Source organism: Cynocephalus volans, chromosome 5 (assembly GCF_027409185.1).
Source record: "Cynocephalus volans isolate mCynVol1 chromosome 5, mCynVol1.pri, whole genome shotgun sequence".
Lineage (NCBI taxonomy): Eukaryota > Metazoa > Chordata > Mammalia > Dermoptera > Cynocephalidae > Cynocephalus > Cynocephalus volans.
The window spans coordinates 66,750,343-66,766,520 of record NC_084464.1 but is presented as its reverse complement, the minus strand read 5'-3'; the positions used below and the strand labels follow the sequence as shown (position 1 = coordinate 66,766,520).

At 37.7% G+C, this 16,178-nt stretch overlaps 1 protein-coding gene across 6 annotated transcripts in view; it reads left to right on the top strand.

Annotated features, from left to right (window-relative positions):
• The window catches only part of DST (dystonin), a 424,928-nt gene that overhangs the window by 82,838 nt on the left and 325,912 nt on the right, over positions 1-16,178 (top strand). The window contains exon 1 of one of the 6 annotated variants that reach the window (XM_063097803.1): positions 3,270-3,762. The exons of the other annotated variants lie outside the window; for them this stretch is intronic. Coding sequence (XP_062953873.1) covers positions 3,672-3,762 — 91 coding nt within the window. The 5' untranslated portion in view covers positions 3,270-3,671. Of the gene's footprint in view, positions 1-3,269; positions 3,763-16,178 lie in introns of those variants that run through there. 6 annotated transcript variants of the gene reach the window in all.

The following is a 16,178-nucleotide window of genomic DNA, read 5'->3' as shown; positions in this document are numbered from 1 at the left end:
TTGTAATGGCTGTAATCACCTAATATTAAAAAAACCCAGAGGGCAGTCTAATTAACATGGGGAGAGAAGGGAGGTATGGGAGGATCCTGGAAGGTTTCTGAGAGGAAGTGCCACTTGAGCTGAGATTTCAAGAGCTTGATGGAATTTTGGTGAAAGGCCACTTCAGAGGGTAGAAGTACAAGAAAAAAGGTAGGGTGATGTGTTTGAATGGGAACTGCAAGTAATGTGTATAGTTAAGCATGGGATTTGGAAGGTAATAGCAGGTGCTCATGTGTAGTACTGAGGCAACTGGACTATTTATGCTGTAAATGGTGAGGAACCACTGAACAGTTCTTAAGCAATGAGGTGAAATTAGGTTTACATTTCAGAAAGTCATATTGGTGATGGTATCACACATCTGACACTTTATTTTTAAAAGTGCTTTTGCATTTATTGTACTTTTATCATATTAAAATATGAGACTATAGAATATTCATTTTCTATCTCTCAGGGTCAATGTGAGAATAAAATGACAACATACAAGGAAAAGAGCTGTGTAACACCCATCTTATAAATGCCTTTTACATATGAAAAATGCAGATCTGCTGTTCTTAGCTATAGGATATTGTAAATTGGGTTTTTCATGTACATGTAAAGGTACACGGTTTGTCAGTGATAATGCTATTTTAAAATAAGGATTTTTGACCTATCTGAATTCTTTGAAGTTGGATTGAAGTATCAAAGCAGAGTTAGACTCTGGACTAGGCAAACTTGTATTTTAATTCTTCCTCTGTCACTAACTAGTATGTTTACTTGGACAGTTTACTGAACTTTTCTCAGCTCCAGTTTCTTTATCAAAGGGTCATGGTTCTGGTGATTAAACAAAATAGTGAATGCAGCATGTTTTGCAAACTCTTTGGCACATGGAAGATGGTCTATGAATGATAGTTTACTGATGGCCAGATGTTCCTCTAAGCGGTTAATTTGTTGTCTCATTTAGTCTCCCAAATCCCTATGAAGTGGGTACTATCATTTTTTCTATTTTTCAGTTCAGAAATCTGCTGAGAGAGGGAGAGAAACTCCCCAAGGTCATAGGGCTAGGAAGTAGTAGAGCTAGGATCTGAATTCAGGCAATTTTGACTCCAGAGGCCAAGCCCTTTACTGCTGTGCTTTTGCTGCTTTCCTGTGGCACACACTATTATTATTAGCATTTTGACCCAATATTTCCATTCCAAGAATGCAGGCGGCAAAGGCTGTTTTTCCACAACCCCAAATGCTGCTTCTACTCATTTTGACTGTCTACTTAAATGGACAGTTAAAATCACTGAGTGTATACTGACTATATTCATAAAACTGGGTGCTACAAGGTGCCAGTCTCTGATAAAGACTCAGATTATGCCCTCAATAACCTTACTTAAGGAAGACAAGACAGTTTTGAGAGACCTATGTCTATACATGTGTGGTGTGTAAATGAAATGACTGATAGGGATCTAATTGTCAACCCTTTCATTTCAAGAAGGTGTCCCATATGATAATCTGCTTATTATTTCATGAACTGATATGCACATAAATGCACAATAAATCAAGTTGCAAGGAAACTCTAGGGATCCTCAGTTGGCTAGAATACAGCCTTGTAACACCAAAGTCAAGGGTTTGGATCTCCTACAAGCCAGCTGCCAAAAAAAGAAAAGAAAAGAAAAGAAAACTCTAGTGATTTTTAAAGGCTTAGTGGGACAAGGGATCAGACTAAGATTATAAACCAGTGATCAGAAAAGAGAGATGTGGTTTTGCTTTGTTTGAAGTAACAAAAATAGGCCAATTGCTGAGGAGGAGTTAAGGACTCCAATTCTACCTAAGTAAATTTTTTTCAAGAGTATACAGTTTTCTTCAAGGGTAACTCATCCCCATCTAAGAGTTAATGGAAAATGGTCCAGATTTCACAACACCCAGCACCGAAAAAGAAATTAAAAAAAAAACCGTCAAGGGCAAAATGTCAGTACATATGAAAGGAGGAAATAGGGAAGATGTGGACAAGTGCTGAAGTTGACATAGGTCAGATGGTTAGCAATGAGCGAGTTTATCTAATAATTATAGTATTAGTAGTAGCAGCCAATACTTATATAGTGCTTACTCTGTGCCAGAACTATTCTAAACTGCATTTACTACCATAACTTTATGAGCTAGGCACTATTTTCATCTCCATTTCATTCATGGAGAGGCTCAGAGAGGATAAGTAACTTGCCCATGACACACAGTAATGAGCTAGGTAGGATTCCATCCAAGGCAATCTGACTTTAGTCATTAGTCTCCAACACATCCATTTACATTCCTGCATACCAGTTCGTTCCTCCAGTGGACCCTTAAACTCACCCATTTTAGTATGTGATATATCAAATTTAAGGGAACTGTGCCTATTTTACTCAATTTAATGGGTACTAGTACTATGTGGAATGAATAATAAGTAGAGAGAAGAAGGGAGGTAAGAAAGTAATCTGGGGCTGTTGTGAACTGACAGGCCTGCTCCGGAGCGCAGCAGCAGATGCGCCGTTGGGCTCTGGGGGGCAGAAGGGAGGGACCGCGGGCTGGTCCTCGGGCAGTGGCGGGGAGGCCGGGCGCGCAGGCGCAGGCGCGGCCCGGCTGTCAGGCCCTGATGCACGGGGCCACCTGCAGAGGCCGCCCCGCCCCGGCCCCGGGATGTCCCCTGGGCGCGGATCCCCGGGCCCTCCCGGCCCTGTTCTGCCACAGAGTGACTTCAGTCCTATGCCATAAGATGGGCTGAAAAAAGTATTTCCAGCACTCCTCCTGGTCACCCCTTACCCGGGGGGAGCCGCCGGCCACTCAGCAGGGGCTGTGCCCGTCCATGGTCGTAGTCTGCGGGCTTTGTTTCCCATGCACCTGTTGTGGGTCCCAAATAGAAACCTCGCCCATGGGGATCCGGAGCTAGAAAGCTAGTGTCCGGGGGTGGGCGTCTTGGCTGCGCGATCAACCCGGGTGGGCGGGCTGGGGGAGGGGGCCCGGGTCACTGCGGCTCTGCCTGGAAGGGAGGGGCCGAGCGGTGCCGGGCCGGAGCCGAGCCAGTCCGGGCGCCGACCGCCGCGCTGGCCCCCTCCCTTCCGCCCTCCGCCCTCCCTCTCTCCGGGGGCGCAGGCGAATGTCTGCAGCGCGGCGGCCAGGAAATGCCGCAGATGCGCCGCGCAGCATCCCGGGCGGAGACAGCGCGCCCGTCTTCCCGCACCGCCGCCGCCGCGGCCTCGGCCTGGCTCGGAGCAGGCACCCCTCGCGGGGTCAGGGTAGCGGCCAAGCTGGCCGCAGAGGGTCCGGGCGCCCGCCGGCCCCCGCCCGCCCCCGCCGCGCTCCCATCTCCTCCGCGTGGCGTGGCGCTGCCGGTCGCCGCCCCCGGGCTCGCCGAGATTTGCCGCTACTGAAACCCGAGAGGGACTCTGGCTCCCGGGAGCCGGCGGCCCAGCACACCCGCGGCCCGCCAGGGGGCCTAGGCGTCTCTTCTGCAGGCTCCGGCGCCCGCCGCCCCCTCGCGCCCCTGCTCTGCGTCTCCGGCTTCAGCGCTCTTCCCCAGCCTGCTGCTCCTTCCTCTTTCCCAGTTCCCAAGACTGCGTCTTGCTGATTACGATACTGTCCCGGGGTTACGAAGGGGAGAGGGAAATTGGCCAGTCATCGTTTACATAAACTTCGGCATGGCGGGGTACCTCTCTCCTGCTGCTTATCTGTATGTGGAGGAACAAGAGTACCTCCAGGCCTACGAGGATGTCCTGGAGAGGTACAAAGGTATGTGGTCCCCGGCGCTGGGGCTGCGTGGCTTGGCATGCACCAGCGGGGCAACCGTTACCTTTCCTTAACCAGAGCCACCACTGCTTGGGCACAAGTAAACAGGTGTCTGGACCAATCTTGGGGATGAAGCAGGTCTTTTTGGATGGGATTCAGTACCCCTAACACAGGGAGGGTGGTAGGGTGGGTGACAGTCCGGAGACGCCCTTGGATGGGCGGTAGAGTGGGGGGGAAGTCGTTTGATTTCCAAGAAGCGCATGCATTTTCTCTCCCTTGTAAAAGCTCTTAAGCACTGTGCATAATCATAATTCTTCCTGGGAGGGTGGATACCGATTAATTCTCTATGGGATTACTAAGGCATTTCTTCTCCTGCTTGGCGTAGGATATTGGTTAACCCTATAAGAAAGGTTCTTGGATACCTAAATACATGGACTGTTTCACCGCTGAGAGCATCACTAAATCATTTTCTTTAAAATGATCTTACCTATTTGAAAAAAGTTTATGGTTTGTGACTATATACCTATTCTCATGTATTGTAAACGTTATTTTATAGCGTGATGGATGACTTTGTCTTAAATGTAAATGTAAAGAAGTATGTTTTGAGATGTTTTTCTGCCTATCATTTATGTTCATGAAATTCTATGCCAACCTGATAAATAGTGATATTTTAGTAGTATGTTTTCTTTGACTTTATGGTAAAGCATAATGTTTGACAAATTAGAATTTGCACCTTCTCATCTTAAGTGTCTTTTTGTCTCTGGAAATGTACTTAATTTTAAGTGTGTATAGACCGTCTCCTTGTTGTGGTTCCTAAAACGCTCCACACCCAAGGGTACCTCACAGAGCCTTAATATATTAATAGTGAATAGTGGCCTATTTCTTAGGTTGGACTCAAATGGTTTTGCATCTTTTAAACATTTGCTTTGTGTTTAGTAACTCAATTTCTGTAAATTGAAGGGGATTATATGGTTAAAAATACATGTAGTTTTCTATTAGTAGAAAGTAGAAATATAAAATCCTGACCTGAATAATAAAATTCCAAATCTCCCCCAAACTCAAAATCCACCCACAATTGTTTTATTTCTTTCTAGATAGAGTATGTTTTATAACTAAAACCTTGCAATCCATGTAGAGTTTTGTAAACAGCACAATCAGAATTCTTTTGTGCTGAGACTCTATTGTGTATAATACTGCCACTGAGCAAGTGCTGTGGTATTTTGGGCTAAAGCACATTTGTAGCATTTGTTTGTTTGTGTGTGTGTATGTGTGTGTGTGTGTGTAATATACTTGTGTTTACCTTCATCTTTCCATTTAAAAATAATGTTCTTAATCAGTTGTCTCCAGAATGTTAAAAATGATAAATACTGCAATATAGACCAGTAAACCTTATTGAAGAAATGTATCAGAGCTCTATAAAGTCAGAAAAAAAATTCTGAAAGTTCTAAAGTGTATATATGTTATACTTTTGAAAAAATTATAGCTGTATGACTTTTTGTCATTTTATCACAGTGACATGTGGGTAATTTCAGGTGACTGAAAACAGAAATAACTAATGTGCTGATTTGACCTGTCTGGAGGAAGCAGACATTGTTTAAAAGCTTGTCTTTATTTGCCTTTGGAAATAAAAGGAAATTAAAGATTTGAAGGCTGTTGTACTTCTCATGACAGTACATTTTTAATCATAACCTAAGATCAGTTTTGGACTTAAACATACACTTCTAATATATTGTTCAGATTTTACTGAAAAAGTGAGGGGAGCTTCCCTCATTTTCTTTTTGGTTTTAAAATGCTTAGGTCATTAGTTTGTACTTGGCTTTATACATGTTCTATGTTTCATTTAGTTCTGGAAAAGAAAGTAAGAGTGTTGGCTAGTGTATTCCACGAAAAGTTGGAGACCTGGAAAATTCATTGTTTCCCAGTGTGTTTTGAAGCCAGTTATGATTTCCCATCAGTATCCAATACGATGACTTCACTACAGTGCTTATTATCCTGATGACTTGCTGTGGGGGCTGATCTAATCAGAAAAGAATTGTAGGCTTTGAATAGGGAGTGTCAGTTCACTAAACTTTCAAAGTACAGTTGCTTATTTTCTGAAATCATGCATTATACGAAACATTTTACATTACCATTTGAACTTAAGAGAGGTTATTTTGGTTTTTATTTCTGACAAAGTTCCTTGGTTACAGAATGAGTTTGCATTCATCTAGCATATTATCAGGTTGCCGAGTTATCATTTACCCCAGCTGTTGAGTAGTATAAGTGGTGTAGTCAGCTGGAACAAATTCAAAATCGGCCTGTCAGAAATGTAGAATTATAATAATCTACAATGTCAGGAAATGTGAGTATTGGATTTAGAATTTGAGAGTTTTGTTAGTCCTAGTCCTCAGACAGCCTTGGAAGAACTTCAAACCAGGCCCTCTGAAGAAAAGCAAGAATAGTGGCGAGTGAGCCCTAATTATTTATGGTGTGGTCTATTCTTGTGTGTCGCTTTGGTCCTTTACTTCTGAGTAAAAATACGCAACTGTTTGCTGCATTAGAATGACACAGAAAGAGCTCTTTGCTACAGAGAAGGGTAAAGTGTTCTGATTCATATTCTAGTCCTACTGCTTGCGAAATATATTCAGTCAGACTGTTGTGGGCCATCTGATTTAAAACATATTACTTTGGCTGATACCAAAATCAGGGTGAATAGGCATTTATTTTTGAATAAAACCTAATTCCTTATTATTGTTTGTGCCAGAAATTGTCCCTGTCAGTGGCTTTCTTTTATATCTATAGTATATTATACAGTGTACTCACTGTGTAATAGAAAACATTTCTAGTAACTTAGCATAAAACATACAGAACTCCCTTGTCTTCTGAAGTAGCAAAACTAACCTATATATTATTATTATTTTAAATGATTTAATTAATTGTCACTTTATCGAATTCTGCTGTTTGAGTGTATCACTGGAAGATATTATTTTCTCAACACATTGTTACTTTTTAATATAAGTGACAAAAAGGTAATTAATGAGAGCCTAATAAGTTTTATTAGACAATAGGCAAAATTTTCTCTGTTTTTCACAAATACTTTAATAATTGCTTTAGTTCCTTTTTTCATTAAAGCTATATAATTCTGCGCATGTGCGTGGTGAGAAAAGGAACTAAGGCTACTATAATTTTCATTTTCAGTTCAGTTTTATGGCTCACATAGATGTGTGATTGGTAAAAATCCTGTCTTTTTACTCTGTAAACCAACTCTGGTGCTCAGATGAATTGGAACTTTATTTTAGGGTATTTTTCCCCTTTCATATAGTGCAGCCTGTGATGATCTTTTGCTCAGTGGTTTTCAATTGGCTTCCAGGATTCTCCGAAAATGATTTCAAATTTCATCTGCTCATGCTCTATTCATGGCTTAACAAACAGTCAGTTATGTAATAAGTGAACTTTAATTGTGCTGCATCATGACAGTGTTATATTGTAGCTAGTTATAACAGTATTAGTTTGGGCTTTTTCTTAAGAAAATGAAACCAGTTTTATCTGGTGTTAGAGTTGTGTTTGGCTGTTTGTGATAGAAAACAGGTGATAATACTTAACCAAATAGATGTTTTCTTTTTCTCAGGTACTGAGAGGCCCAAGGTAGACAGGCCAGGGCTGTAGGATACCTCCATTTGCCAGTAAGGACTTAGATATTTCTGCTGAGCCACTTTTAATGTATCATGTGGTCATTTTGTGATCACAAGATGGCTGCCCCTCTTCCAGCCCTTGTGTCTCAATCCCAGGTGAGACCTGTTCAGGGGACACCCCTATCTACAAGCAGGGTAGGACATGTAGATTTTTAAGCTGGCCCCATTTAGTGCCTGAGCAAAGGTGAAGTTCTGTTTGTAAAGAATAATGAAAGAATGGCTATTGGTTTTGCCACCAGCAGTGTCTGGCACACAGAGGGTAAAGTGTCTGCGCTGAAATTGGAAACTTAAAGTTTGGGTACATGTTAATAACCATAACACAACTGAGGGAGTATCTGAGAAGGTCCATTGAAGTCTCTAAGGATTTTCAAAATGATGCAATTGAATGTTGTATAGTGTTACAACATGGATTTGAAAAGTAATTTTCACCAAATAATTAGGATTTAAATTGGCCAGAGAACTTTGCCTCACACCATAAAGAGTACATATCAGTTCAGAAATGTGAACAATTGTTAGATATATTTAGTGAATTTAACTTTGAACTTTGAATATCATACTGATGCTCTCTTAGTTTCTTTTGTTCTAACAATCTCAACATTTAGTCAGGAGCTTTACAAAAAAGCTTTATGATTTTTAAACTTTTAGTGTTTTTTTTTTTTTTTTTTAATTTGAGCACTTTGGAGATGCTTATTTTCTGGCTCAACAATTTTAGGTAATATATGTAAGGAGACGTGGTGAGAACAATTTATTATCGTTATTTTGTAGTCAGGCAAAGAAGCATTTGTATTCATGCTTTTGGGTCATGTGTGCCTCAGAAGCCTGGCTCTGTGGGGAGCTGGAGCATTTAACCAAAGCGTCTTCATGAAATTGGAGATTATGAAAACATCTGAAGCTATAGAGGTGACAACAAGATGGAATATCTAGGCTGTCATGTTTTCAGTTCTGTTTTAGTGTCACAACTGAGTATAAAAATATATAAAATGTACCAAAATCATCAGCCTCTATAAATCGGATGAATGAATTGAGGGAAAGAAGATGATTTGCAGTTTAGAATGTTTATTATTGCTCATTAGTTGAAAGAAAACCCAGATGCTTCTGATACGTGCATGAAACTCCTCTCTTATAATGGATTTGGAAGAAAAAAACAGGAAAGACTTCTGTGTCCATGTAGTAATTTAGGGATTACATTCTACCTACTTGTAGTAATTTAGGGATTCATTCTACCTATTTCCAAAGAGGAATTTCAGGCAGCTATTTGTTGAGGTATGTTATATCATCGTTTCTATAAGTGATTAAACACACCCTCCCTTCTTCCTCCACCTTCTTCTTTCCTTTAATGCAATTTTGTTTGCTTTTGTTTTCCACCCTACTTTCATCTCTCCCAAAAGAGGAACCAAATAATTCTGCTTGGGTTGGGTGTTAGGGAGTCAAATGGGATTTTACTCTGTGAGAAGGTGAAAGTACCAGGGAGGAAAATGCCAAAAGGAGAGATTAGCATGACTGTCCCCATTTCATTGGCATAACCATGGAATCCATTTTGAATGTTTGTCTGAAGTGCAGAGTAGGTTTTAGGGAAGGGATTGGATAGAGGTTATAGGAAGATGGAAATGGATGAATGATGGAGGGTGATGTTGGACCAGATTGGAAAGGTTCTTGAATGCCATATCCAGGACTGAATTTGAGCTTTATTCTTAGGGAGGGGGATCTTGATGATCTTCAGGATGTTACCAGTGAGATAGGTTTGAGAGAGATACCTCTGGCAGCAGTGTGGAGGATCAAGCAGAAAGGAAGACTCAGGAGGCAGGAGACAGGTTAGGAGGCCATTGTAAACTTATGGTGGTTGCAATAGAAGTCTGGTTCAAAAGGAATTTCAGAAATTGTCAGGACAGCTGACTGATTGGTTCTGTATGTGGAGACAGGAAGGGGTGCAACAACTTCTGTTGTCCAACTTACATTCTAAGAAGTTTGGGATGGTTTTAATTTGTAAAAAATTTTGTAAAATGTATTAGAAAAGATGTTTTTGAAACAAATTTTTAATATTAATCGTTATTACACTTTCCTTGGTAGTTAAGTGGAGTAAATGCTATTTTGCTTGACATTGGAAATACAGCAAGTAGTGTGCTGTAGAAAACTTTAATGTTCTGTTTAATGTAGGGCTGCTTAAGTAATAACTTCACATTCTTGTTGGGAATCCTATGAGCATGATTAGTAGCATCTTAGAACAATAGATCTGTTTTCTTATCCTTTTTAAAGGTAAGTATAAATGATGAAAAAACCTGTCAATATGTTTCAATAATTTTTTTAATTTGGTTTTATTTCAATAAACCTTATTTTCTTTCTTTCTTTATTTTTTTAACATAAACTTCAGCAAATATGTAGAGTCAGTTTGGTTTGGTATATAAGAAGTTCGGTGATCAAGTGATATATATATATATATATATATATATATATATATATGATCATGTGATATAAGTTCTTAGCCATCCTAGAATTTATGCATTAAGCCTTTAATTTTTAACTTAAAAATGTAAAAATAATAACTACGATTTATATGCCTAACTACTTTTATGCTAGGCACAATACCTGGGTGTTGCATATGGGTTATGTATATTATCATTTCCAATTCTCATAATTCTCTCTACAACTACTACAAATAAGGAAATTGAGGCTTCCAGAAGTTAACTTTCCTGAAATCATATAGCTATAAGTGGTAGCAATGGCATTTGAACATCAAGTGTATATTTGACATAAACTATATATATTTTGAGTGTTATTACATTGACTGGAAAATGTTGCAGAAATAACTTTTATGACAATATTTTTATTAGGATTTTGATTTTGATTAATATTAGAACGTTCTGAGCTGTGTTAAATGGATGCATGAAGTCAAAATTAATAGTTTAAAAATTCAGAGAGATTTATTTCAATTAAAATATTAAATAAATTTTGAAGCTTGAACTGTTAGATCTTAGCTGGATTATAAATTCTAATGATTAGATATCCATGAAAGGAAAATAAAATTTTAATATGAGCATTTCCAGTGTGTATTTAGATTGAGGAGATTTTGAAAAGAACTAAGTTTCTGTAAATGTCACAAATGAATGTGGCTGCTTTGATACATGCCTGAAATGTTTCCTGGAAAGAATCGTGAAAGGGAGTTGACAAAGTCTTGATTTTTCTCTAGTGGGTGAAAATATTTCCCAGTGAATCCTGCTATTAAACATATTATACAAAGATACTATTGTCCCAGTGAGTTAGAAACATGCCCCTATATTCAGTACTAGAGTTCTCAGTGCTGGCCATGCCAGTGTGACAATTTGTAGTCTTCATTTTTTGGCATGAAATAATACTACAACTTGGTAGCTTATTTGATCCCACCTTTATTAACCCAGTGAGATAGACATTGGTTAATGAGGTGGACATTGGGTTAATAACACTGAGATAAAATAGGGCATAGGTATGAAATGTTCTGAGCAGTGGAGATTACATAGGTAGCCAATGCATGAAGCAAACCTAAAACTCAAGTCCTCTGGCTCCTCCTAGGCTAGTAGCCTTTTCCCTCTCTTTAAAAAAAAAATTAATGCACTGTATTTTAAGCAGTTTTAGATTATAGAAAAATTGAGCAGGAAATACAGAGAGTTTCCATAGTTTTCCCTATTGACCTTTTATATTGGTGGGGTATGTTTGTTACAGTTGATGAACCAATACTGATACATTATTATTGACTAAGATCCATAGTTTATATTAGGGTTCACTCTTTTGTACAGTTCTATGGGTTTTGACAAATGCATAATGTCATGTGTCACGTACTACCATTATAGTATCATAAAGAATAGTTTCACTGCCCCCAAAATTCTCTGTGTTCTACCTGTTCTTCCCCCGCCAACGCCCCTGACAGCCACTGATCTTTTTGCTCTCTCTGTAGTTTTGTCTTTTCCAGAATGTCATATGGTTGGAATCATATAGTATGTTGCCTTTTCAGACTGTCTCCTTTCATTAGCAGTATGCATTTAAGGTTCTTCCATGTCTTCTCATGCCTTGCCAGCTCATCTTTTTATTGCTGAATAATATTCCACAGTTTATTCATTCACCTACTGAAGGACATATTGGCTGCTTCCAAGGTTTGGCATTTAGGAATATAGCTGCTGAAAACAACTGTGTGCAGGTTTTTGTGTGGAATATAGCTGCTGAAAACAACCGTGTGCAGGTTTTTGTGTGGACTTAAGTTTTTAAGTCATTTGGTTATAGAAGTATGATTGCTGGATCAGATGGTATGTTTAGCTTTGGAAGGAACTCCTAAACCATCTTCCAAAGTGTCTGTACCGTTTTTCATTTCTAACAGCAATGAATGAGATCTTGTTGCTCCTCATCCTTGTGAGCATTTGGTATCATCACTGTTTTGTATTTTAGCCATTTTAGTAGGTGTGCAGTATTATCTCATTGTTGTTTGAATTTGTAATTCCCTAATAACATATGGAGTTAAGCATCTTTTTGTGTATGTATTTGCCATATCTCATTTGGTGAGCTGTCTGTTCAGATCTGCATATTTTTTACTACTTTTTACTGCAGTTGTTTGTTTTCTAATTGATGAGCTTTAAGAGTTCTGTGTAATTTTGGATAGCAGTCCTTTCTTAGATATATGTTTTACAAATGGTCAGTAGTCTTTTTATACCATTACTTCCTTTTGACACCTTTGAGCCATTGCAGTTTATGGATATTGTTTAAATGAATAAAGTCCTGATTATTTCCTTTCATATGGTCATAGTGTTCTTAAGTACTGTATTGTTTTGGCTAAGTACATTGTGTATTGTACCTACCATAGAGTTGTGTGTGGTGGCTCAGAGTTCAGCAATGTGACAGTTTGTTTTGGTATATCTTCTTATACTGCTGCTGCAATTCAGGTATCCAGTTAGTTGGCAGCTATGATACTTTATAACACTTGAGTCTAAAATTAGTTGAACTGTTCTATTTTAAGGACAGACTGAAATTAGGAGTCCCTGTCCTATAAAACATGTGAAAGTTAAACTCTTAGGATATTGAATTTCTTCTTTTAAAATGTAAGCAGAAGTAGAGTTGGATAGGAATTAGTTTGTTTTAATTTTTTAGCAAGTTTTTGTTATGGTGATTTGATTATAGATTGGGTGTAGTGCTGTATGTATATAGTATCTAAGAACCCAGAATTTTATGCTGTTTCCCCTTAGAGTTAAGACAGTGCTTTTATGTAAGTGATCATAATTGGTATTTAAAATGGGAGTTGAGTTAGAGGAAGATTACCTGATTTTTCTTTTAGTATATTTGAGAAGAGCCACATCCCCTAAATATTTATGAATGCTGAACACCATTGACTGCCTTTGCTAGAAAAAAAGTGAATGATTAAAGGAGTATTTGGTTGTTCGTTTTGTAATCTTGGTGATAACCTTATCTACATAAGAGAAATGTGAGAATATTGAAAATACTTAGTGAATAAAAAGCTGAGTGATCAAAATTCAGAGCTTGATTTAGTATATAGTGTGAATTTTATGCCTCTTTAGGCAAAGGCTTATGTTTATGAAGACATTTTGCAATGTTATTAGAATGTGTCCTTCAAGCAATCTCAGAAGCTATAATAATTTACCTACTACAGATAATTTGTAGTTTTTATACTTTTCTTTGAACATTTTTGGAGAGTCTAAAGCAGGATTAAAGGATTCTAAATTACAGAAAGCAAGATACAACGATACTTTAGTTTTCATGTGGAAGAACAGAGATGTACTTAATATCTATCCCTTTCCACTTAGAAAACTATATAGAAATCTAAACTTGTGTGTCAGCAGAATTAAAATGATAAAATAAGCAGAATGAAGTATTATTGTAATTAGCATTCCTTGGAAAACATTCAAGCACCATTGTTCCCAGCCTTTCTCATATTTTTAGTTGGAAATTAACTGATTATATGCTTCAAGAGAACAAATTACCATGTAATATACCCTGTTCCTCAGCCCCCATAATCTTCATACTTAGTATTTCCCTAGGAAAACTGGGAAGAGATGGAGCACTTGGGGCCAAGAGAAATAGATCTTCACCAAACTGGAACATGGCTCAGCAAATGTAAAGACTGAATGAGAAAGAAACTCTTAACATGGTGTAGGAAATGTCAGATTAGATTGATGATCATTATATATATATATATATATAGCACCTTACATATTTTTCATGTTTTTGCATATATGACACAATTTGATTCTTATAGCATCTCTCTGAGACAAGTAACACAGGTGCCGGTGCCCTTATTTTATAGCCAAGGAAACCACGCTCCCATGGTTGTATTGACTGGCTAGCCAACTGGGGACTAGAATTCTGGTCTTCTGATGGACAGTCCAGAGAGCACTCTACTATAGGTAATTGTGGCCCATCCTTATATGCATTCAGAGTTATTAATAATATGCGCTAGAAGTAAAGTATGTGGTGAGAGGTGAATAGTCTCAATTTAAGTAAATAGCAATTGAATACATTCTGGTATTATTGGTAGAGGTCCATATTTAGGAAGGAGAGAAGTATGGTTTACTTTTTGTTTAATGTGGTTTTGTGCTATCATAATCCATAAACTTCAGTGAAAAATTCTGTTGCTGACTGTAGAGGATTTAGTTACTTGAGGGAAAATTCCATTATCTCTTATTTCCATTACTAAGTGAAGTGGCTCTTAAAATTATAGGGCGGTACATTTAGATAGAAAAACTATCCCATTGACTAAAGATGTACTTTCTGCAGTATTCAGTGGAAAAGGAGGAACAACTTAAGTACTTGGGGGAACACCAGAAGAAAACCTATGACATACACTTGCTAACATTTTTGGAAAATAAAGAAGTATACAAAATATGAGTAAAAAATAGTCTGTAGTTTCATTATCCAAATATACTAATTAATTTTCTGACATATTTCCTTCTCATTTTCTTTTTCTCTTTTTTCCTTAATATATAACATTTAGAAATTTAGACTGCTGTGCATAAAGTTCTATATCCTGCTTATTCACTTAATATGTCATAGCATTTTTTAATGCCATGAAACATTATATCAAAACATTTTTAATGACTGATGCATACATTCTGTTTATGTAGTGGTGGTAAACAATATCATGAAACATTTAAGCAATTTTGTACCCTGGTAATTTTTGGTTGATATTATTATACTGGTTTCTTTTCTAATTATTAACTTCAGAAACATAAGGTTTTCAAGATAAGAAAGAATTCATATGGATTATATAAGCCACTTAGCAATTAACCGTTTATAAGATACTGCCTAATTCATGATTAAATAGATTCTTGAGTTATATATCTAATTTGAAAATTCTAATCATTCTTGATTTTAGAAATTTAACAATAAAGGAAACAATGACTAATAATCAGGAGATATGGTTTCTATTCCTAGTTCTTATGCTAACTTCTAGTCTTGGATGGTTTATAAATTAAAATGAATCATTGCTAAGGTTCCTAATCATTCTTTAAAACCTGCCTTAATTAATTATTTCGTCATTTATTCATTTCTTGAGTGTTTTTATGTGCCAGCAAGTATGTTAGATTCTTAACATTGTAGACATAAGAAAGTTATGGTCTTTTATATTTTTGGTTGAATTATGAATGTGTCATTTCATACTGATATGATCTGTTTGGTTATCCTCGACATCATTTTGTGACATATTTTCTATTTATTATTTATGGCATCCACCTCATTTTTTATTTTAGAAATGATCGTTGTATTTGTGATTTTTATTTTTTCAGAAACTGATATTGATTCCTTTTGAAAACCCTTTTAAAATGCCTTCCAGCCTTTTGATATAGTTTGTAATCATTTACTGCATTTGTATTTCATTACTTTTGCTAGTCTTCAAGTCTGTATTATCTGTTAATGGCACCAAATCAATGAGTACTTTGGGGGGTTAGATTTATCTGTAACATTGATTGAAGTAGAACTTTGGAAGAAATTCACATTTTTAGAAGTTTTTCCATGCTCGTTATGTGCATTAATGATATGTAAACTTAGTGCCTTCAAGTATGTGCAAATGACCATTTTTTTTTGAAATTTAAAAACTGTTATCTGTCTTACTACTCTGTGTTGTTCTTGCATGTATAGATCAATGTTTCTTTTGTGTATGGTTAAATGACCACCATATACATTCTTGAGGAAAGGCCTAAATGTTGTTCTCTCTGAGTCTCCTTCTTCTGTCTCTGGTTACATGGAAGATTTCTTTCATGGTACTTTTAATTCCTCACTTTTCCAGTGAACCTGAACAAACAATTCCTGGTTGGCCATTTCTTTCCCCAAGTTTTTCAAGCCAGTGATTTGATTCTGGGTGGAGCTGCAGCCTCAAGATTAGGGATTGTGGTCTTCAGCTTTGAGGGGGCTTCATTCTGGCGATTGCTGAAGCTGTCTAGATTTGTTTTTCCCTTCCCTCTTTCCCCTTCCACTATTAATGGGACTGTGGGATAGTTATGCAACTAACCCTGATTCTTCTCTCCTACCTGCCTGTCCTTGGAGAATTACCATTGCTTGTGGTAGATGTAGGGAAAAGATAGAAATATTGAAGTGTATTGATTTTCAGTCCTTTCATTTTATACCTGAGAAAACCAGAAGTCCCGAAAAGTGGAATCAGTAAAGGAAAAGGCAGAATCTAAACCGAGGTCTCCAGATTTCTAGTTGTTCACATTGCTCAGTCTCCTTTTTTACTTACTAGTGGATAGAAGGGGTACTTTCATTGGCTATATCTAAGCAACT